The sequence below is a fragment of the Corvus hawaiiensis genome, chromosome Z (assembly GCF_020740725.1).
Source record: "Corvus hawaiiensis isolate bCorHaw1 chromosome Z, bCorHaw1.pri.cur, whole genome shotgun sequence".
NCBI classification, from domain to species: domain Eukaryota; kingdom Metazoa; phylum Chordata; class Aves; order Passeriformes; family Corvidae; genus Corvus; species Corvus hawaiiensis.
In genome coordinates this window covers 9,588,595-9,614,087 of record NC_063255.1, presented here as the reverse complement: position 1 = coordinate 9,614,087, position 25,493 = coordinate 9,588,595, and the positions used below count along the sequence as shown (strand labels likewise).

At 38.5% G+C, this 25,493-nt stretch overlaps 1 protein-coding gene across 1 annotated transcript in view; it reads right to left on the bottom strand.

The window, feature by feature from the left end:
• Positions 1 to 25,493, bottom strand: part of HCN1 (hyperpolarization activated cyclic nucleotide gated potassium channel 1) — a 207,587-nt gene that overhangs the window by 159,398 nt on the left and 22,696 nt on the right. The window contains exon 2 of the mRNA XM_048291595.1: positions 22,708 to 23,131. Within this exon, the coding sequence (XP_048147552.1) occupies positions 22,708 to 23,131 (424 nt within the window). The remainder of the gene's footprint in view (positions 1 to 22,707; positions 23,132 to 25,493) is intronic.

Genomic DNA, 25,493 nt, shown 5'->3' with positions numbered 1-25,493 from the left:
TCCTCCTGTTTGTTAACTTCACATTATTGTATTTTGTTTTTTATTGAAGCAAAGAAAGGTTTCAAAATCATGAAGTCCTTCACAAAACAGAACTGCTGAACAAGAGATTGTCACACAACCCTAGTTGCTGTCTCTTAGTCACATGCTGAATTATGTTCCTACATTCACTGAGATGTCTTTGTCATCATCCTCTAAATGATTTTTAAAACCTCAAAACCTTCATTCAGAGTGTACTGGAATAATAAATAATCACAAATCTGCATTAAGAAAACAATCAATATAAAATGTCAAAAATAAATTCTTCCTATATTGTCTTTCCTCATGATTAGATTCCACTCTGGATCTAACATGCATATATGTCTTTTACCTGGGGATACATAAAGATAAATAAATTCCACTAATTTATTTTTCCAAACTAACACATTTACCTTTGAGCTTATAAATGACAAAAATTAGCCTTTAGCTAACAAAATAACATTGCCTCCTATAAGACGTGAGGAATGGGGGGTAATCAAACATTCCAAGCAATTCATATGAAAAATCATGAGCACTTTACAGAGTTTAATAATAATAGAGAGAAACAGAATTATTACAGTGTATTGGCATTGACCATGTTCTCAGCAAAGAGCAGCTGTTAGTAGTAACTCTTCCATGAGTTGCCAGCACTGACATTTTAAAAGCAATTCTGTCACCACTGGCTATAAACACCTTAGAATAATGTGACAACTGTCAAGGCTCAGGAAGGCAAATAGAGAAAAGTTAATTTTAAATGGATGTAAGATGCAACAACAGCAACAACAAAGGCAGAAAAGTTAATAAACATATTAGTTTCAATTTGATACTGAAATTTTTGAAAAATATGCAGACATACCATCTGCCTATCTTTAGGAATGAGCAGGAAAGTTGTCCTCATCCCAAAAGCCTCTACAGCTTCAAACACAGACATTTTAGTGTGCACTGTTAACAGGTCCAAGACATTTCTGCAATATAATAAAAAACAAATACAGAGGCATTTCTCCTGTGGAGCCTTGAGGCCAGACCACTTATCTGACATAAGAAATAGATGAATTATTTCCTAAGAACAAAATGGAACCACTTCAATAGATCAAAAAGGGAGTATGTAGTCATCTGATAACTGGGACCACTCACTAGGGGGTATAGGAGTGTGTCTAGGCAGGGACTTTATCTGATTCCCCTGTGCTCAAGATGAGTTATCTCATTTACTGAATATTATTCTTTTTGGCATCTCTTTCTCTCCCTTTTTCCCCTCGCATCAATAAAAATATTCAGATCTGAGGTGTTTCCACACTAAAGAGCTGTCATTGGTAGCATCACTCTTTCTATTTTTTTAAATTATTATTACTATTATTTTTGGCAACATGAATTGGCATCTGCTGTGAAAGCTCACAATTTGCAGAAAATGCCAGCTCCAATTATCCTAGAGCCTTAACCTATCACTGCCAAAATGAAGGCAAGATTGGCATGCCACTTGGGTGTGTTACAACACAAGGTCAGACATTGCTACTGCTGTTACTGGAATTATCTACGGTGCATAAAAATAGCAGAACAAGAAAAGAAAATCCCTACTAATGGGTAAGGAATATTTAATCATCTGACAGTGGAATTTTCCCTTCATTGATTACCTTCCAACCCCCTTCTCCCAAAGAAAATAGAAGTGTGGACACAATAACATCCAAGCCTAAACAAGTTACATACATGGAATGTAAAATTCACAATAGACAGAAAGTATTACTAATTTTAAATATGTTTTTCCAAGAACTGAAGCTTGCTGGCCTTATAACTGCTCAGCAGAGTTGATATCAGTATTTTTTGTATTTTTATATCAGTCATGGAATTGAAAAGAAAAACTCTAATCATGAAGCATCTTCAAGGAAATCCTGGAATTCTGCCACTCCAGTGGCAGGTATTACAGCATACAGACCCTCTGGGAGTTTCCCAGTGTCCACTCCTTCCCTGTATACTTATTCATGGGATTCCCTCATAATTGTATCTTGAATAAAGAGAATCAATTAATTTAAGACATTATGAAGAAAAAAAAATAATTCAGACCAACAAAACTTTACTTGTTTTTGAAACTCTGAGAAAGCTCTTTATGAAATAATAAGTGGCAGGTGATATGTCACTTCAGAAATACAGATTGTTAAAAGCACTTGAAGCCTGTCTTCTATTTAGAGGTTGATATATTCAAATCCAAGCCTTCAAACTATCTTCAAAGTATGCAATGTTTCAACTTTGAAACCTAAAATTCTCCAAAATGAAGACTGTAGGAAGCAACAATGCACCCCAGCAGAACCGAACGTTTCACAACTTCATTAAAACTTGCATTTCTTTAAAAAGCCTTTAACAAATAATAAGAAACCTCATCCATGAATAAGAGAATTCATGTTACATACTACTCTGGAAGAAAAAAAATAAAATCAAAAAATCAATTTTAAGTAGGTTGAGAAATAAGACTTACAAAACAATATTGTCTCGGCTGACATTAGACATTGCTCACAGAAACAGTAGTAGGAAGATGATCTCTGAGGCACACAGCAGCTCCCTACCAGCTGCAAGCAAAGGCAACAGGGAACAAATCTACTTGCCTAAGAACTGCAGCAGTCTCAAAGCTATATAAATATGGGGTACATTTAACACTGGGCTTGATGTGGGCACAAGGGAGCAAGACCAGCAGAGCATCAAGAAGGGGTTGTCTCTAACAGCCTATTGAAGTTCTTAAAAACCTGCACCCTGGTAGGTACAGAGGTTGCTGTAACCCCATTGATCTTACAGAAATAAACAGGATAAAAGGATAAAGACATGTGAATACTGATAGATCAAGGATCTGTGATAGCTAATCTGCACTACAAAGAGAAAGAACATTTTAGTGATCCTCTTTGGCAACTGCTGAGTCTCAAAACCTCTTATCAATGGCACACCTAAAAAGGCACAGAACAAAGGGAATTTGTAACACTTTGTTAAGAATGGTGCTATAGCATCAGGGAAATCACTGACAACAATTAAATGTAAGTGCTGGTATATATGTAATATCATTCTGAATTACTGTCAACTATGTCAAGGTTATAAGCCAATCTGTGTTACCCTGAGAATGCCAAACTCCAACTGGTTCCCAGCTTAAAAAGTGCTGACTGTCTAGAAATTAGCTGAGACAGGATAATATAACCTTGTAACTTACAACGCATTTTTATACACCAAGGGCACCACAGCAAACAAGCAAAAGGGGAATCTTCAGCTGTCTACTAACTTTAGGAATCTTGGATTTGGAGTTCCACTTAAGATAATTCACACTTTACTCCTTCAAGGAATGAGGGAAAAATGTGGCAAATCAAGAACTCTGAATAGATGTCACTTTGGGTAAAAAAAGTTACTGACGGTTCATGGAACAGGCAAAAACACCCCATGTCACAGGAGAAGTGCACAATCACAATGCTGGATTTTAAACTGGATTTCAGTTTAAGAAATTGTAAAGTTTGAAACATACATTAACTTGCAACAGAAAGAATAGCAGCCTTTATTGATGCTGGTGCACTTAGCATGACAAAAAGTTAGAGTATCTTTACATGCCAGCAAAGACAGTACTATGAATTACAAACATATTATTCAGGGTAGGAACACATTTTGAAGAATAGTATAAAATAAAAGACTGGTTTTCCCCTATGCTGCCAATTACCTTTTTCCCACTTTCCCAGCCAATCCCCACAGAGCATTGGCTACTATCCATGAATCAGTGTAGAGGTAGAGCTTTGGCCACTTCTCTCTTTCAGCAATGTCCAGGGCTAGTTGAATGGCTTTGAGTCCAGCGAGTTGGCTCAATACACCTTCTCCTTCAGTAGCTTCTGCAACCCATCGTGTGGGACTCCATATGGCTGCTTTCCACTTTCGTTTAATCCCTATGATTTGACAAGAACAGTTGGTGAAAAGAGCATAGCATGTGTCTTTTGACGGCAATTGGTTGTATGGTGGAGCTTCTTCAGCACGTGTCACTTGTCCTTGTTCTTCTTCGTCACTGAGACCAAAGTCTTCACCTTCAGGCCAATTTGTAATTGTTTCCAAAATCCCAGGGTGATTCAGTTTTCTGATACAGGTGTGTTGTGTGATGAGAGCAATCCATTTGCTCCATGTGGCATTGCTGGCGTGGTGGGTAGAGGGAACCTCTGCTTTGAACATCCACCCCAGCACCGGTAGTCAGGGTTCCAGCAGGAGTTGTGCTTCAGTGCCCATTACCTCTGAGGCAGCCTGGATTCCTTCATAGGCTGCCAAGATTTCCTTCTCTGTGGGAGTGTAGTTGGCTTCAGACCCTCTGTAGCTTCGGCTCCAGAATCCCAGTGGTTGGCCTCGAGTCTCACGAGGCACCTTCTGCCAAAGGCTCCAGGACAGACCATGGTTCCCGGCTGCAGAGAAGAGCACGTTCTTCACCTCTGGTCCTGTCCTGACTGGGCCAAGGGCTTCCGCATGAGTGATCTCTTGCTTGATCTGGGCGAAGGCTTGTTGCTGTTCAGGGCCCCAGTGGAAATCATTCTTTTTGCGGGTAACCAGGTAGAGAAGACTCACAATTTGGTGGTACTCAGGAATATGCATCCTCCAAAAGCCTATGGCACCTAGGAAAGCCATAGTTGGTGGAGACATCACAATGATCTTATTGATGACCTCAGTGGGAATCTGACGCCGTCCATCTTGCCATTTCACTCCCAGGAACTGGATCTCTCAAGCAGGTCCCTTGACTTTGGTCTTCTTGACGGCAAAACCGGCTTCCAGGAGAATTTGGATGATTTTCTCTCCCTTCTCAAACACCTCCGATGCTGTGTTTCCCCACACAATGATGTCGTCAATGTACTGGAGATGTTCTGGAGCCTCACCCTTTTCCAGTGCAGCCTGGATCAGTCCATGGCAGATGGTGGGACTGTGCTTCCACCCCTGGGGCAGTCGGTTCCAGGTGTACTGCACGCCCCTCCAGGTGAAGGCAAACTGACTCCTACACTCTGGTGCCAAAGGAATGGAGAAAAATGCATTAGCAATGTCAATAGTGGCGTACCACTTCGCTGCTTTGGACTCCAGCTCGTACTGGAGCTCCAACATGTCCAGCACTGTAGTGCTCAATGGTGGAGTCACTTCATTCAAGGCCCAACAGTCCACAGTCAATCTCCATTCTCCTCCTGATTTGCGCACAGGCCAGATGGGGCTGTTGAAGGGTGAGTGGGTCTTGCTGATCACCCCCTTGGCTCTCCAGCTCACAGATCATCTTGTGGATGGGAATCACAGCATCTCGAGTTGTCCGGTACTGTTGGCAATGCACTGTCGAGGTGGCAATTGGTACTCTTTGTTCTTCCACCTTCAGAAGGCCGACTGCAGATGGGTTCTCGGATAGTCCAGGCGAAGTGTTCAATTGTTTAATGCCCTCTGTCTCCACAGCGGCTATTCCAAAAGCCCACTTGAGTCCCTTTGGGTCTCGAAATACCCACTTCGGAAGAAGTCTATGCCCAAAATGCACAGGGCCTCTGGACCAGTCACAATGAGATGTTTCTTCCATTCACTTCCAGTCAGGCTCACCTCAGCTTCCACCAGGGTCAAATCTTGTGATCCACCTGTTACACCAGCAATAGAAACAGATTCTACCCCCACATGCTGCAATGGGATTACTGTACACTGTGCACCAGTGTCAACCAAGGTAATGTATTTTTGTGGTTCTGACGTACCAGGCCAACGAATCCACACAGTCCAAAAAACACGGTTTTCCCTGGCCTCTACCTGGCTAGAGGCAGGGCTCCTCTAGTCCTGGTTATCCTTCCTTCCCTGGGCCTGCATCTTAGAGGTTCCTTCAAGGGGATCGGACATGTCATCGTCTTTTCCATCATTTCCGGCAGTTTGGCTACAGGCAACTGGAGCTACTTCCTTTTTGGTAGAACTTCCTTTCTGAGACTTGCGCTCCTTCAATTCACACACTTGTGCTGCCAGAGCAGAAGCGGGTTGTCCACCCCACCTCTTTCTTGTCTTCCCCACTGTCACACAGGAATTTCCACAGCTTTCTCCGTAGGTTGTACCCTCTCTCTGGGGAATGTCTGAGTTTGGTATCAGAATCTCTGATCTGTACTGCCGAGATTTGGAGAAGGCACTCTTTAATCTCCTTCTTAAGTTTCTGGTGCATCTTCTCTATCTTCCATTTACGCACGCGTGTTTCCACAGCCGCGATTCTTGCATGTGTTGGGCCATGCACAGAGTCTGCATATGCTCGGAGCTTCACTGCCATATCCCGCACAGTCTCATTTGCACCATAATCTGGTTTCATTATTGCTAAAGAAGAAGCATATTCTTGTGGCCCAAGTTGTATGAGTTTTCACCACATCAATGGATTAACTCTGATCCGGTCTGGACTCCTCAATCCTGGGTCATCTGTGAAGACAATCTGTACCACCCCTCGTTCTCTCAGGTGCTGGATCACTTGTTCCATGGTCTTCCACTAGGATTGCTGCATATAGAGATCATCTCCGCACAGATATCTATCCCTGCACCATTCAAGACCTGTCTCCAGAGACTGTCAGACTCAGCCCTCCTTACTATCTCTTGGTCGATAGCTGGATCACATGACAGGGATCCTAAATGCCTCACTTCAGCACCATCCAGCATCACATCATCACCTGCAGCATCCCAAATACAGATCATCCAACTTATTATGGATTCATCAGACCGTCAGACGTAGTCCTTTCTTAGGCTGTGAAGGTCCTTTATGGACATGGACTCAGTAATGGTTTCTGTGCCTGAGTCAGTTGGTGGCTTTGAGGTTCCTTCCCCTGCATCATCATCATCTTTCACTGGGCAATTGGTTTTGGTTGTGTGCTTTGTCCTCATGACAGGAGCCACTGTCAGTGGCTTAGACTCTTTATCTGGTTTGGGCTTGCTGTCTGGTCTGGCTGCAGCCTGAGTGACTGGGGTGTCTGCTGATTTATCTTCCCGCCCCTCTACCTTTACCTGCTGCTCTACAGTGCCTAGCAGTGTGCGATAGGCATATGCCAAGGCCCAACATATTACAATGAGCTTTTTCTCATTAGAATTGTCATTGTGTTTCTCTTTCAGGTATTTCCCCACCTCAGCTGGGTTCTGAATTTGTTCGGGGGGAAATTCCAAGTGATTGGGTCAGAGAAATTCTTCAGGGCTTGGCCCATATCCTCCCATTCCCCACACCACTCAGGATTTTCCACTTCTGGGTCAGGTGTCTCATCAGTCACCCTGGAAATCTGAGCTCTGATTCTAGACAAGCTGCAATCCACACAGAGGAAGATTACCAGATTAAATACCAGGAGGGTGGTCTCTTTAACATCCAGGGGAAACTGAACATTCTCAAAAGATAAGGTATCAAATTTAAAGCAGAGGGAGATTAAAGGCTGGTAAACCCCATCTCCTCCTCTTCTAACAAACTGGGTGCAATTTTTAATAAACCCCCAAAACAGGCTACTGAAACTAGGACTGGGATTAGGACGGAGAAACCACATATCATACACACTTTGAACAACTGCATGTACCTCTGTTAACCTCTTATAAATCATTTATTGATGCTGGTGCACTTAGCTTGACAAAAAGTTAGAGTATCTTTACATGCCAGCAAAGACAGTACTATGAATTACAAACATGTTATTCAGGGTAGGAACACATTTTGAAGAATAGTATAAAATAAAAGATATGTCATGTGTGCCAGCTTAGACAAATTTGGAAATATATTCTCTGAAAGAAGGCAGGTTACAACCACCCCTCCCCCACCAGGTCTGCGAAAAAATAAATTTTCCTCGAAGAAAAATGAAAGAGATAAAAACTATCCGTTTAACAAACACACTGGAAGAGGATAATAATGCTAAGTAATGAAACCTCTTGGTGTAGAGAGAAAACCTGGGGAAATTTCAGAGTCCTTCCGTAGGTAGCCTCTCTCCTCCTCTTTGGAGCTGGGACGGGGTGGGGCCCACTCCTCCAGGGCCTCCACCTCAGTGGAAAAAGTCCCAATGTGTTCTTATGTTGAAACAGTCCAAAAAAGAAGGAGGGAAAAAACGAAGTCCCAGGAAAACAAAAGCTCAGCTCTCCGTCTCTCTTTCCAGAGAAAAAGGCCGAAAGCCGGCTGGAAAGCAAGCAGTGCTTCCTCCCGCTCCTCTCTCTCTCTACTGCCACAGCTGAACACAGAGAACTGCCTCTATCTGTGTGTCCTTGAAACAAACTGTAAACTGCTTTGAAGAGTTTGCTCAGTTTTTTTTTCTCCCCCCTCTCAGGCTCAGTTTAAAGGCATAGAAAGGCACAAAATTAATTTCTGGGCATAGAACAACAATATGGGATACACATCATAAAGTCACCCCAAGACATCATGTCAGACTCTTCTCTGAAGGCGTGCAGATTTTTTTACTCTAGCCTTTTTAATGCTATACTCCATTTTCCTGAGCCATTTTGGCTCACTGTTTTTTCTTATACTGATTAGATATAAGGGCAGCAGATCTGTGTTAATGTTAGACCACCTTTTATCATTTTTTCAGCTACCAACAGTTAATCTCATTACACTTCCAATCAGTAAGTAGATAAAGTCACCAAGTGCCTACAGAGACACACCTCTTTTATGCATTGTAATAAAACTTCATAATGAGTACTTAAGGATAAAAGGCTCATTAAAATGCGCTTTTTCCATTTGAATACTTTTTTTTCTAAACTAGTCATAGTAAGTAGAAGATTGAGAGTCTAGTAATGGGCCAAATTATCTGATGCTTCTGAAGTACCTCTATCCATTTAACAGTTACTATAATTGATTTTTAATCTAATAATTTGATACCTACATTGTGGTGTTCATCAACACTTGTGAGCTGAAAACTTTTCCCCATCCTCAAAAGATCTGTAAGAATTCTTTCAAAAAGCATAACACAGAATAAATAACTGTTTTTCATGTACAAACACTTTATCTGCCATGAGAAACATTGTGAAGAGTTAGAATCATTCTTTCCCTACTACTATAGAAATATTCTGAGACTATCATGTAAGGTAACTGAATGCTAGCAGTATCCCTGCAAAGCTCTGGCACAATCATGGAACATGTTCTACACTTAAACTGAAGAGCAGCTTTAAAATAAAAGTTAAAAAAGGTCTGATTTCCTCTTCTGTTTCACATTTAAAAGAGCTATTCAGCAGACCTATTTTTCCACTTGCTAGTGAATGAAATGGGTCACCAACTCAAGTCCTAAGGAGACTCCAGAGCTTCCACCAGTAAAACAGAGCATTCTCAAATTTTCACTGGTGCCCCCTCATTGAATTCAGCTCAGATAAACTCAGAGACAGGATCATTGAATTCAAAATATTAAAAGGTAAAAACTAAAGTAGCTCCAACTTTCCGTTCTCTCCAGGTCATGCACCTTACTTCTCCGTCAGACAAGTAAATCCTCAATGCTATCACCCGCCAGGAGCTTGAGAATAGCTCTAATAGTGAAGCTTAAAAAAGTCCTGATTTTGAAGTGTTTGCTTTCCAGTGACTAACGGGTGTTTGTGCTCCCTGCCCAACCTTTGGAAAGAGATGGACACTTCAGATGGTGCTGCTAAGAGACCTAAGAGGCAACGTGTACGTGCTGACATCTAGTCAATGGGAAATGTCAGGGCTGCCCTTTCTCCATGTCATGGAACAGTCATTCCACAAAACCCACATACAGTCTTGCTGCCTCTCCATCAGTATGAGTGCTCCCACCTGCTCCATTAGGTGCTCAGTCTGGCACAAGGAATCAAATCAGGTCAGGTAGGGCAGTGTGCCAGTGCCAATTTCGTCCCATCCCAACCCTGCCTGAAGCCCTTCAGACCAAGGAAGGACGGGATTATCTTCTTCAAGACATTACTGGATGATACAGCGGACTTCTTTGGGTTTGTTTCCTTTTATAAATTAAAGCACTGCTACTATAGGGGAAAATTTGTAACAAGGAATAAATTTGAGTGGAACAATTCTACATTCTATAGCTTTCATCTTGAATGGCTTGCAAAAACCCTCATTTAACTCAGCAAATATGATAAGTTTAGAAAAACAGTTTTCTCTCTTGTTTCCAAGTGTAAGAAAAAAACCTGGAGCACAAGTCGTCTTGTTATGCTTATTTGTACTAGCCTAAGTAAAAACTGTCACTAAAATCTCTCGTGTTTTGCATGTTCAGCTAGACTTGAGGGACACAGAGCTGCTAATCAAGTATCAATCTCTGATGCTCAAGACCCACTGCCTGCGAGCACAGAGCACAGGCTTTGTGTCTTCCCAAGGCAACGACATAAAGGAAGAGGTGTGGGACTGAAAAGATACTGTGGGACAAATTTCTGAGGGCATATTTTTCAGCTGGAGGTCACTCAGTATGTCTGTAGCTCAATTTAAAAATAAAATACAGTTGGATAAACTTTATCCATGTACAACATCAGAAATGTGAAAATGCTGAAAAATATTTAACAGATTTATTTATCAGCATTCCTAAATTATATTTTCAAGTATAAGCCATTCAGAGAAAAGAAGAATGTTAGGCCCCAAAATTGTATCTCCCTACCCTGCTAACCTACTGAATACTACACATGCAAAGTATTTAATACATGCAAATGGAGAGGGGCAGTGGTGCAAATACTGCACTTGCAACACTTCAGTCCCAAGTGTAGTGATCACAACAGACCACCTTAGCTGCTGCCTACTCCTGCCTCATGGGGTCTGTGTGTATCTGACCCTACTGATGTCCTCTAGGTAGCTGGAAACCTGCTTCTATACCTGTCCCAGACTGCCCTAAGGAGTCCAGACAACTAAAGACTCATAAACATTCAAGAACTAGAACAAGGCAATTGACAAGGCTTCATAAGCAGCGAGAATATTCATATGTAACTTACTAATTATTCAATTATTACATGATAGTAACACTACCAAAGTCATGACAGAAAGTATCAGACATTGTGATTTCCAGCACAAATTCCTTCAGGGTACAAAACTGCCCAAACTGCCCAGATACAGATATGATGTCTGTAAAAAATCTGCCATTGTTGCCATAATAACAAATACACAGTCGAACAAAAATATTTACACATAAAATTTTAAAAAGCACTATTCAGCAGATTGAGTTGAAATTATACTGAATATACTTTCTCTCTTAGAAATTCAGAGAGACATTTTCTTGTGAGGTACCACCAGACTTGTTTCTTTTTCACCACACTGAGTACTTGCAATGACAAGAACATAGTCAGGAGAGAAACAAATGGAGTTTTCAGTTTCCAGTGATAAAGTGGGTATCAGAGTAGTGGAAGCAATTCGAACCAGCCATATCACTTGCATGTTTTCACATAACTTAAAAGATGATAGTCATGGAAGGTATGACACATGAGCTTTTTGATACTAGTTTTCTAGACAGCAGCAGGTAACAAGAAGGACTAGAAAGAAAAGATGGACATGAGATGGTTTGCTCTCTCTTGCCAGATTTTTCTTTTTTCCCTGCCCTCTTATCTTCCCTAGGTGTAGGATGCATAAGAGTTAATACAGGATTAAAATTTTAAAGTATATTTAGTACTGGAGCATAGAGCTAGAAGTGCACTGCTGCTTCAAGAACCTTAGGTCAAAAGATCAAAAAAGATGAAGGAAGACTTCCCAAATATGTATAATAACCCTGCAATTCAAATTTTAAATATCTCAATACCTCTGTCATGACTCAGCAAAAAGTTATAGATTTTTAATTGGTGGGGAATTATTTTGCACTCTCAGATGAAAATCCACCAGTGGGCTAAATTTTCTAATTCTCAAAGAGATGATAATGAGTACTTCTATGATATTCATCATATCAGGAAAAAAACAACAACAAAGAAAACAACAAAAAAACCCAAACGTTTAAAGAAAGTTGAAAGAAATCCATGAGACCATGATCATAACTCATGTGGGACTTTTTAAATGAGGAGAGAAACAAAGTTCTGTACTCAATTCACAAAGAACTAAAAAGTTTAATTTTACATACCTCCTTTTGCATTTCAGTGCTGAATTCACAAACCAAATATTCAACTGACCATTTTTCTTTCATTTGTTCAAAAATATGAGAAAGAAACCAATTCACCGCATGAGGCTGAGAGTTTAAATAAAAATATTGTGTCTGTAATAAATAATGCCCGAATGTACTGTCCCAACAATTTAAAATTCTTAGCTCTAACTAGGTTAATAGAGACATATGCAGTTTTAAAATTACAATTTAGCTGTAGTCTTCATGTCTTCAGCTGTTTTTCAGAACCATATTCACTTTACACAAAGTGTAAAAGTGTCTACAGACACCTTCCATAGGAGTAGCAATGGGAAAATAAAAGGAAAATGAAGAAAGCATGAGAAGTTTTGCTAGAATTTATTTTGAAAATTAGTTTTAAAATAAGATATCTCTTCATGGATTTACTTAAATGAAAAACATTAGGGCTGATATTACTTTTAGTCATACAAACTTTTGACACCCTTATTTCTCGTGCCTTGCAGTTACTATGCCCATTAGAAATGCCCCAAAATAGACTGATTCTTTTCAAACTATTTTTAGAAGATCAAGAAATATAAATATTTGTGATATGCAAGCGTTATCAGAAACATAAATAGATATCCAAAGCGGGCAAAGCTGTTTATTAAGTTACCAAAATTGACACATAGGAAACAGGAAAAAACCACGTTCATGGTAGAGGCTGGTTTTGCCCTGGGCAAAATGAGTAAGTGATAGGAAAAAGAGTGTTCATATGACTGATGCTGGACGAAAAACAGTGTTTTGCTTAATTCACCTGAAAGTCCTTGCAAAAAAAATGCAAGTTACTTGTTTGGGTTCAGTATTTTAAAACTTCTTGGTAATCAAAACAAGGCAGAGTTCTAGAAGTTACCTCTTGCCTGCTGAAACTACATTTCAGATGCATTTTTATTTCCATTTCCTTGTTGAAACATATCTGACATTATATTTCTCCAGCTGGGAAACAATTCTCATGTGGGATGCCTAGCTATTTTTGAGACAGATGAAGACATAATTCATGCCTTTGGTTAAGAAAAAAATCGATCATTCCGATGAGAGCTATTATATGGTTTTCAATAATGTGCTTTGGAAATCCCACAGGAAGGTGCTCTTGAAAAAAGATTCATTTTAAATTATGCACAGCAATATTTGCTCTCCAGGTTCAAATTCTGGCCATAAATTTTGAATGCTACTATCTTTAGAGTATGAACAGAAGTATCAACTCAACAGGGAAACTTACAGTTTTTAGTTGAGATAAAGGACTGCCTGTTTGTCATGAATCTTTGAATATATTGGCAGTCACTTAAGGTAAACTGAGTACATAATGCATGGAGAATTAATCCAGAGAGATAAAAATTGTAGATAGTTTAATTTTCTTTTTAGAGGTACAGAGTGATGTGTTTCTGCTGAAAGGTGCAGTGAAGGTTAGGAACCTTCACCCTTGAAGACATACTCACAGAAATATGTACATGCACATTTGTCTGAACTACCATTGTTCTCTCATGTTTTGGATTTGTGTTGTTTCTTGGGGTTTTTTCTATTTTGTTTTTGTTTGTTTGTGTGTGGGGTTTGGTTCGTTTTTGTTTGGGTGGGTTGGGCTTTTTTGGAGGGGGGGGTTGATAGTCACATCTTTCCTCTGTTCTACAGGCAGTTCAAACGAACAAGGTCCATGGTTCTGGCAAAGATTACAGCAGTTATATCATAATTAGTCTTCAGGCACTTTTGATTTTTTTAGAGATGGTTTCTCTTATATACAGGGCTCTACTCCCACAGCTCCTCACCTGGGACAATCCACTTGGATTCAAAGCAGGATCTCAGGTATTGCACACCGTTTTGTCACACAAACCCAAGATTGAACTGACACCAAATACATGATATGGCAGCAGTTTCTGCCAGGTCACTAACAAGTTGGAACTGGAAAGAAAGGAAGTACAACTACAAAACACCATACTAAGTTAAGCAGATACACAGTTAAACTCATTGGTTCTGAAAGAAGAGAGCGTGGGGGGAAAAAAAGAGGTGTTTTAAGGAGACAAAAAGTAACAAAGAGAATCCTATGAGCTTAAATACATGGAAAGACCACTACAAAGCACTTGTCTGGGTTAAGAAAGGTGAAAACGGTGAGAAATAGAGCATGTTCCCACTGCAATATGGTGGAGAGATTAACAGTTCAACCACAGCCTTCATTTCCGCTTGGCAGCAATGAGCTCTGACAATCTCTGAATTAGGTGATTTCCCTGTTTTTTCCAGGTCACAACTACATTTCAATCATACATTACACATGTGGGATAATACCCATTATTTGGAATAAACTCCATGAGATTCAGGTTAGAAATAACTCATTTAATATAATATGTAAATGGTAGAGCCATTTCTACACTGCCATCTCAGCTCCTCAACCCTCTCTAAATAGGTTTATACAGTTGCGTCTTACTCCCTAAATGGTTAATCCAGGCCATTTTACCCTTAAAAAACAGACCCTTTTTCCTAATTAACTATTGAAACACATTCCATGGTCCTCAATGGGAGCCATAACAACAGAAATGTACTAAATTAGTAGTGTCACAAGTATTTTAATGTATTAGAAGGTTTTCAAATCTGATCAAAATCAGAACATGATTCTTGACCTATTGATATTCAATAGAATGCCCATATGAGCTCAGGGACATGACAAACTGGGAGAATAAATAAATAAAAGCAACAGTGCATGGATGGTCTAACCAGTACAGTCCAGCACAAGTTCTCCAGATACCTCTATTTCTCTCTTTTGTACCTCTCAGATCTGTCTGAGAAAACCAAAGCTCTCCTAAAAAATCCCACCAAATTTCACCTGCACACTGTTCTGCACATAAGCGAACCAAGAGAACACAATGGTGGGCTTGGGGACTTTTTTTTAAAAAGCCGTTCAGTTCAACTGAAAATTTTCTTCTCAAAGTAGAACACAGATTTATATTAAATTGAAATCTAATGTATTATCTTTTCACCCTTTAATAAATGATTACTTAATTTAAAAATGAAACTGCCCCTTTGTAGGCAAACGTTAGGAAAATGTTAAAATTTCACATATCCACTTTCTATGCACACACTTTTCTAATTAATTTTTACTGTATCATTTATTTTGCAGCTTTCAAATAGTAATGATGCACTATAAGGACATCTTGTTGCTTTCCTTAATACACATATCAATATATATCGTATGAGGAATTATTACAGTGGATTGTATGTCTCCCATCCCAAATGATTTACTGGCGTATTTAGTAGACTAGCAACCCAGCTTCAAATTTGTGTTTTAAACATTTATTTTAAAAGTAAGTATTATTAAGACAGCATAAAATTACCATAAAATATCCCTAATTATTTCTTTCCTAGCAGCTGCATAAAGAGAATGGCTGACTTCTTTATTCACGAAGATCTGTAGGTATTATGAAAAAAACAAAGAAGGAAAGGATTCTACAAGGCATTAGTGACAAGGTGAGAACATCTGTTAGTTCAATTACTGTTGCTGAGTAATTTAAGTTAAACAGTCATTCTGTAGTGGTCACTATTAATACAAATTGAAAATGCAGAGATACCTGAATGAATTGTGTTTAGCCTGCAAGGAACAAAACTACAACTGTCATTCTTGTAAAATATGTACAATTTTTAATTTTTTAAAAATACATTGGAAAAGAACTGAAAAATCCCATTCACATGGTCCCTTTCTGTCTCATCACTGAAGGAATCAAAGGGAGCTTGTAATCCATGCACTCGCTGTGGGAAGGACTCTGCAGTATCGCAGTGTCCGAATGGTGAACCATGATCCAGACCGTGGGCTGCCCAAACAGCTCTTTGGCCATCATCACCTTCTCTGATAGCTCTGCAGCTCCAGGGAGGGAGCAGGATGACGTGGTAAGCAGCCAGCAGCTCTGTCTTGCAAGAGGACTGAACATGCCTGACCTCCCCCTTGCCTGACATGGGGTGTATCCAGCAGGCCATTACTCTGTAAAGCTAAGTGAGGTTTCTTCTTCTGCTAAAAGCTTAAGATGGAAGAACAAGGCTTTTGTTTTTTTTACAAATCTGCAGCCACGGGTAGTGTGTGCAAGCTTGAGCAAGTGCAAAAAAAAAGGAGCTATTGCCAGAATGGCTTAAAAGGCTTAAAAATAGTGAACAACGAGTTGGACTTAAAAAAAAAATCTGCTAAAAACCTGTGTTACACTTATGTGTCAAAGACATGGTGACACTGTTCTGATAATTTTCAAAACTGATTGACTGGCATTATCTATAAATGTTACTGCAAGGGTGAACCCATCTTCTGGGTTGACTACAGTCAAGTCCCCCAGGAACATTACCATAGAAGCTAGGCAAACACCTACATAAAGAAGAAAACATTATCATCCAGCTTTTGAGTTCAGGGAAATTTATCTCAGGCTATGTTCTACATTTCCCTGGTTTATCTCCCAGGGAAAGCATCACCACCACACAATTACTCTCCTGGCGTAGGCACAGAAGAAAGGCAGCTCAGTTTGCACAGTCTCAAAAAGGGGGTAGAACGATGAAGCAAGAAACTCTACACTCAATACACTTCCTATTTACTCTCTAGGGGAATAGATTATTCTTTCTATGAAAGTGATTATGCCTAGACCATAAAGTAGGGAATTAAAAACCAGAATACTCAATGTCTTGCCTGCATTTCAGTAATTGCCTTCTCTACAAATGTGCTTTTTCAACCGTTAGTATTCTATTATTAGGACACCATGGATAATAATGCCTTTTAGTTGTCTTTATACATCATTTGTATTTCCCTACAGTTGCATGGAATTTAAAAGAGTGAAAATTAAAAACTTGAGATTTTGTCAGTGATGTTTATGGACATACGCTTTATCTGCAATGATACATACATTTCTCACACAAATAATTTTCCTCAAAATTTTTCCTTAAAAAATATTGCACAACCAAACACAATTTATCCACCTAATGTTAAAATATGCATAATTTCATGTAAACAAAAAGGAAAATAGATCCATCAAAATTTCCCATTTGGAACACTACCACTTTTGTAAAGACTATTAGGGGCTCGTTTAGCAAAACACAGACAATAGCCTTGTAAGTTACATGTCAGAGAAGAAAAAATTAACAGCATTGTGGCCTACATATCTGTATCAGACTGATGACAAGTTTTTTGATTCCCATGTTCGTTTATATTGTATAACACTTTATGTTAGAATTTGGGTATCTTACCTTCTTATTTATGTAACTTACCTTCAGTTCTACCCACATACGCAAATTCTATTTAGCAAACCAGAACAGGATTATCAAGACATCAGCCTCAGCTGTCTCAAAGAAACTGCCTTTGCACTCTCTGAATTTAAGCGGAAAAAAAAGGGCTAGTAGTCCAGGTTCTGGCTCAGTGAAGGTAAAACACCTCTCTGTCCTAGAGACAGACTATCCATTAGCCAACATCCCAATCGAATTAGGAAGGAATACCAGCACTGCAAGTCTCACCCAGGAACGAACTGACAGCTAGCACAACACATTCCCTCTGTGGAACTGAGGGCTGAGCAGCCCTCTGCTCTGATAAAGCTGGGGAGCTCATCTACTACAGCAATGCTGAGCAAGGAGCACTCATAGATTTTTCCACTCAAACTGCAAGCAAACGGCGTGTTTGGGCTTTTTTTTTTTCCCTGTAGATTACACAAGAGATGGTGCTGGTCAGCACATGCCAAGCACTCATGACCACAGCTGGTCATCATGATCTGGTAGGGAAGACTGCAGAACAAAGAGGAACCCTCAAGCAAACCTTGATGTGACCCAAGCCATGGGCTTGTGAGAGGACACAAATTCACTAATTCAGTAATTGATACATGAGGCATTTTCCAAGCATATCAACCCAAAAAGGCAAAAAAAAAAAAAGAAAAAAAGGCACTGCTTGTGTTTCTGTTTCCTTCTTCTAGAATTAGGGATTTTCTCCTACCTCCTATTTCCATCTTCTTAATGTTAGGAAGGCAGAAGACATCAATACAGAGGCTTTGTTGCAGAATTCACAGACTTTATGACAGTAAAAGAAGATGGACTTTCCTATGTCTTCTTTCCCCTGGAGTTACTTAACAAATATCTTCCCCTCACTCCGTAAGAGACAGACAACTCATATTTGGTTCATGGATCTCTAAAAGGCAATAAAAAAATTTCCTACTTTAAGCTAATTTACTTCAAAATTGCCACTCAGTCTGTACAAGTGTACTTATTTGCAGTACTTGACTAATTGACAGAACTAGGTAGGGCCTAGAAAATATATTTTAAAATATCTCCTTGGACGACAGGAATTAAAATTGAATAAAAAGAAAGCAAAAATATGTCACCTCCCATTTCCACACAGCTATTAATTAAAAAATTTAAACTGTAAAACACCATCATTGACAGGAAAACCCCATGTCTTGTAGACAGAGTCCTGTTAAAATAAAATAAAATTAAATTAATAATCCAGTCAGTAAAGATAAGTGTTTTCATCCAACACGACCAAATACCCACTTAACTCACCATCTCTCCCTTCCCACAAAATTTCCCAGTCAGTAATCAAGAGGAGAGATAAAAGCCTTGAATTTTCACCTGGCTTTAGAGGAAAGAAAAAGTTATTTGGTTTGACAAAAGTCATTGTGTACCTACCACAGAAACAGCATGCTACTGAAGTAGGAGTTTTCTTCTGTTGTCTGGATAACATAAGTGTTCTTTTACAATAATTTTATTTAGGAAATAACAATGATTCAACATCATAGAGACACATAATGCATGTTTTTGTACCGTTGGCAACAAACAGAACAACAAGGAGAGGACACCTAGTGGTGGCCTGTGAGACTCAGGGCTGGTACCACGGGAGCAACAGATGAAATTTTTAATGCAGGCCCTGATGTGGCAAAGGTCTCACACACTTAATTTTTAATCACCGTAGTAAAACTTAGCATTTCAGCAAGCTTGTATTTATGAGCTTTTCTGAACCTGAAGTACTGTGATTATTAGAAATAACCCAGCAAAACTGGAAAATGGTATGTCGGTGTGATGTGCTCAGAAGTGTGTTTCGTTAAACACCAGAACTTTACCAACAACTAGAGTGGATATCGACACTTACATAGGTTCATGAAACTCAAAAATGTTTGGCAAATTGAAAACCAGGTTTCAGCAGAAGTTAAACCAAAACAAGACATGGCTGCAATTTACAATTTTTGCACATTTTGCTATATGACTTTTTGCAGAATGTAACCTTTATTACATAACTTGCAATAAGCATTGATTCTCTTTAAAAGTGGTTCTAGTTCTACATAATCAGACATCTCAGAACAAAAAGAACTTAGGGCATATTTTTGGAAGAACCACTTCTATTTACTCATAGATTTACTAAGTCTTGTCCTGTGTTTAGAATAGCTGTAAGCAAAGGTATTGAAGTCTGGGTTTTATGCAGCTTTTGGAAAATATTGTTATTTTAAAGAATCAGTAAACTAGTATCATAGGCAAATATAAAGCAAAGTGGCATATCACTTGGCATAGAATAATGTATTTATTTTAATTGTTTTTATCTTTTATTTTTAATTGTTCAGGGATCTATGAGCATATTTAACTAAGAATAACTTACTAGTTGTAAAAACACCATTCAAGGGTCAGGGGTTCACGTAGTCTCATAAAACTTAAAGTAAATACGAATTAGTTCCAGTATCTCCTGTTCAGTATTTTTAAGAACTTAAATTTTAAAAAATCCAAAACAAGTCCTCGGTCAAAAATTACTTCTTAAGTATAATTTCTGTAATCACCAATTAAAATATCAATTTTCCCTTGCATATAATTTAGTTTCAGTAAATAAACTCAGATATTGTCAATATCTGAGTTTAAAGGACTGGAATATTAGAAATAATAGCTAAAAAGAAGTTTCAGGGAAGTGTGAATTTGCAAATTCAGTAAATGATTTCCTGCCCACACATCTCCTGTCCCTTTCTTGAAGTGTTTCTTCCCATTTCCACTGAGCCATTCATTTGGATAAGTAATTAACATCAGACTGATATGAATCTATCAATCAGTTTTCATATATATCCCACCACAGGCTATAGCTGTTCCATAATGCTTAATGAAGAGAAAGCTCCTGAAATGCATACATTATTTACCTCAATATTACTTTAGGTGGCTGTTGGCAGCTTGATCCTAATTTAATCGACTTAAATGGTGTGGAAATAAATAATGAAAAGGAACCATGTTTCACCAGTGTCATAAAGGAATCTTTTAAATTTTTGCCTACTCATCTTAAAGTTCAGGATATCAACCACCTGAATTCCAGATATGTGCTATCGAAAAAGGAAAAGCTCAGACAATGTCAGCCTGCTATTTTCTTTGAGGATGTAGAAACACAGGGATAAAACTGCCTTATCATACAACTTGGTTTGTTCATCCACCAGTTATCCATGAAGTATTCTCTTGGCACATCAGGAAAAATGAGTTTGCTGGCTGTCCTCTGGATATTTTTGACATAATGCTCATTATTCTGGATCCAAATACATATACTTTAGATTTATCTGCACCACATTTGAAACCAACATGTCAGCTCATACACAAACAGGCTCCAGTTCTGTGCCATAAACATTAATCAATAGTTGCTCCTTGTTGTCCATGTGGAAACACACATATACAGAGAACATTAATATCAGCAGTAGTCTCACTGACTACCCCTGTGGGATAATCCAGTTATTTTTTCCCAATAATTCAGCAAATGTCATCCCTAATCAGTTTTTTGTCTGTTTGTTTGTTTTAAAACATTAAGCTATTATAACACACATTTTCCATGGAGCCATATATGAAAATCTATTACCTTCTTTATTTCTGATCTCTGTAAAAAACTTAACAAAACAAACAAACCTACCTTTTTATTCTTTCACACATTTCATTTGGGATTTATCAGAGCCTGATTTTGGACTATGTATTTCTCTCTGCTCTTGCACGTGAGAATTTTTTTCAAAATCAGACAAGGAACTTTTTGCTGCTTTATTACAGTCTCAAAATAACCCCAAACAAACAAAAAAAAGCCTACCTTTAGATCCTCTTTTACTTTCCTGAGAACATATTTCACAAATTTTACTAGTGGAATTAAAGGTGAACTTGCAGTCAAGCAGACATTAGCTAAAGAGAAACAAACCAAACAGCAACTATTGCTGATTTGGAGCACATACTCTGGTCACTTTTAGTCCCACTTAGCGGCCAGTTCAACTATTTTTATTTAGGATACCTGATTACTGTTTGACAGCAGACAGAAGGGGAGGAAAAAGGGAATTCATTTCTCTGCCTGGTAGGCCTTTACAGTGGCAAGCTAATAACTCAAGATGCCAGAAAATAATGTCATTGAATGCATTTCAGAAGGTTGTCTCTCTGTGAAGCACAGAGGAGACAAAAGCACAGCTTTATGGTAGAATTGAAAAATATGCCTAAACACTTGCCTTGGTTAAATTGAGCAAATCTACAGTGCTCTATTTCTGTGCAAAAACATCTTTCAGTGCTTTACAAAGAGGCAAAAAGAAGCAGATTTACCAAACAGAGTAATAAAAAATAATTTCAGGATCTTTTTGAGAAACTACTATAAATTTTTCTGACTTTTGATACTTAGCATCAAACAGCATCATGCCATTTAAAATTATAATCTGATTTTATTTGTGAGATGGCTCTGCTCTCAGGTTTCTCTTAAACCAGAAAGTGCATATTATACTGGAGATAACCAGCAGAAAAAGAACCAAAAATGATCCTTCCATCATTCCAAACCAAATCATCCTTCAATATTCATTTAAGTAAATAAATCTTTATCAAACAGGTAAATAAATTTATGCAAATCAATTTTAATACTGCTTCCATGATAATGCTCTACAAAAGAATTCTCTTTATGCTTACTGCAAGAACGGTTTAGAAAACAGCAGTTATTTTTCCCATGGCTTTAGCACTTCTGTTTAAAACACATGATGATATTTAGAACTACAGAAATGAGGACAGGCAAGAAACAAAATGACTGAATCATAGTGGCATGTGCTAATGCATTGAACATTTCCTAGCCATGAGTATGCCAAATTGGAGAATGCCATAATTTCCTGGAAAGGTCACTATAACAAACTGACAGGCAGCATAACATCATGTCTGGAAACAGTGGAGTTGACAGTTTAGAAGGCAATGACTCAAAATTTGAACTGCCCATTTTTCATAAAGAAGGGCAGTATTTATTATATTCAGCCTACATACAGCGTTCAAACAATAAGCATGCCAGGAAATCTACTCAATGGTAAATGGCTTCAATTTCTCCTAAAACAGAAAAATATGAACAAGGTTTTTTTTAAGTTCTCCATGACTACAAGATTATTAATAAATTTAAGTGCGAGTCATCAAACTCCAATTCAGGTTTAGGTGGTTGTTAAAATTTCTAGCATTCCTTTCTAGAGCCTTACTCTGATATTTTGGACATTTGGTAACATCACTAGGAGTCCATTTATGCAAATTGTATTGATGGTGCCAAACATTTTTGGTCTCTGTCATTAGCAGAGAGAAGATGGTTACCCTGTGCTGCTTTTTTCCAAACAGGCCTTGCCACTAGCACGCATTTGTAATTACACCAGCTAGTGAGTAAAAGATGTATTACATTCTTGTTCTTGTGTAGCTCTTCACAGAGATTGACTAGTGTTGTGTAGGAATAAGATCTTAGTGAAAGATGTTATAACCATATAAATCTTACCTCTTCCCACTGGTGTATGTATCTAATCAGTCTTGAAAGGCGCAATAAACGTAACAGGCTGAGGATTTTTGTAAATCTCACAATACGAAGTGCTCTTGCTGTCTTGTAAACCTCTGAATCCATTCCTTTTTCTACAATGAGAAAGATATAATCCACTGGTATTGATGAGATGAAGTCAACCACAAACCAGCTTTTTAAGTAATTCATCTTAATGATTTTTGGGTCCAGTATTATTTCAGAGCTGTCTTCATTTACAGTCCCAGTTCTAAAATTCATGATCAAGTCCAATAGAAAAACAGTGTCTGATGCCACATTGAAAATAATCCATGGTGTTGTTGTTTGTTCTGTGAAGAATGTGATCCCGACTGGTATGATGACAAGGTTTCCAACCATCATTATGAGCATGATTAAATCCCAGTAAAACCTAGGAAAAAAGGAAGAAACAGAATGGTTGATATAATGTGGTAAAACATTACAAAATGGTCTCTATCATGCCACCCACTTCACCACCAGATTTTGTTATTACTAAGAAAATTCTCATTGTTTTAACTCACTCAGCATATTGATGGTCATTACAGACAAATTAATTAACACTTCATTATGTGCCTTTCTTCTTAAAAATATGCATCTAGAATAAAGGCAGTACTATGGCTTATCACTCCATGGTATATCACACACTGAAAGGTGCGCATGTGTGGCCCTGAGCAGACTTATCCAGGCTTCTGTCAAAACCTCTTTGTGGTTTCATACAGATAAAACCAATGTCTTGTGCCAATCAGAAGTGCTTTAGCAATGCAACAGTTTTCCTAAGATTTCTGTCGAAGTGGAAAGCCAAATATCTGACAGATAATATATTAAATGTCAGTATCTCTTTGCAAATGTACTGATACCATTACAGTGCTGGAATAAAATTACAAGAAGAGGAAAAAAGCACTGAAGAAAAAAATAGAAACAATAATTAGATAACATAAAAACCTCCATCCACTTTTACAACCTTAACTGAACTTTCATGCATTTTTACAACCTCATAGTCTATCTTCTTTCAGAACTAGCCAAGAAATTTTATAAAAAATAGTTGCAATTTGCATACTAATAGAAAGGGGTACTGCATTTCACCATTTTGCCTGGAAGGATCTAAAGGCTCCTCTGTAACATTGTCAGAATGCTAACCATGCTTGATACAATATGGTAGAGTCAGACTCATAACTTTAATATCTGTGATGGAAATGCTGAGTAAATGCACCCATTACACAGAATATCTATCCTGATGGAAGATTTCCGGGGGACAGTAGCATATAACAGATTTTAAGCAAATTATGATAAATCCTAAATATTAAATAGTCAAAGAAAACTATTCTTATGCAGTAAAAGAACTGAAACGAAACTCAAGAAAGCCTGAACCCAATGCATAACCTCTTAATCTGTACAAGAATATAATCTGGTCAACTAAAACTGATTTGGAGAGATACAGAAACCAATCAACAACAGTTGCCCATCGACTCATTGGACTTTCTAGAAGACTAGAGGCAGCAATGGCTCCACAACTATCTCTCTGCCCCACCCCTCTGTCACAGTGGGGCCTGGTGCAGGGGACATGTCACAGGCACACCACCAGTGCGTTACTTCAACGCTGACTTCCAGGCCACTTCCATCATACTAACACCAGCTTCCTGACATGAAACAAACATCCTCATCTTGGTAAAGGTTCATGGCAACCAGCAAAAATAACAGTTTAACTGGCCACCAAACATTTCAGAACCATGAGCCTAGCTCGTGCTAGACTTGCACAGAGAATATCGATTGTATTAGATTCAGAGATTGTTTCTTGTATTATCAAATGATCATAAAATCACAGAATGGTTTGGGCTGAAAGGGATGTTAAACATCATCCACTTCCAACCCCTGTGCCACACGCAGGGACACCTTCCACTAGAACGGGCTGCTCAGAGCTCCATCCAGCCTGGCCTTAAACACTTACAGGGATGGGGCATCCACAGCGTCTCTAGGAAAACAATGCAAGTGCCTCACCACCTTCACAATAAAAATCTTTCTGCAATATCTAATCTAAACCTCTTTCAGTTTGAAGCCATTCCACTTTGTCCTGTCACTACATGCCCTTGAAAATAGTCTATCCATCTTTCTTGTAGGCTCCCTTCAGGTACTAAAAGGACACGGTTAGGTCACACCGAAGCCTTTCCTTCTCCAGGCTGAACAATCCCAAAGATCTAGCTTTATGAATTCCCTTTTTCAACGTTTACCTTGGAAACAAATATTTATATGTTTACAGAGTGCTGATCAGAGAATAGCAATTATTATTTGTAACTGCAAAACATGCTAAAGGAAAAGTAGCATAGGATTGATATTGGCATGAGAATTCCCAGTTTTAAAATTATTTATTCCAAGAGAAACCTGGAGAGATTAGATTTAACTACCATTTGAGAGAAGAGAGTAGTTGGCAACGTACATCTAACTGGTACTCAGAAACTGCATGAAATAGACTTTAAAAATAATTCCCTGTGTACCACAATGTGATTTGTGTCTTACACATTTTCAGTCTTGCAATAAATGTGAACAGTAACTGCTAAAAATGTTCCGTTTTATTCAGGCTGTATGTATTTTTCTTCAGCATGTGATAGTATTCCCCATATCTGGCAAAAATTTCCCAATTTCTCTTGTCTTTTTCAATTCATGTAATACTTCTCACTGTGCTAGATTCCTTGTCAGTAATCTAGAATTACCATACACAAGGAACCACTAAATTCATGCATCACTGCCACTGTGATCTA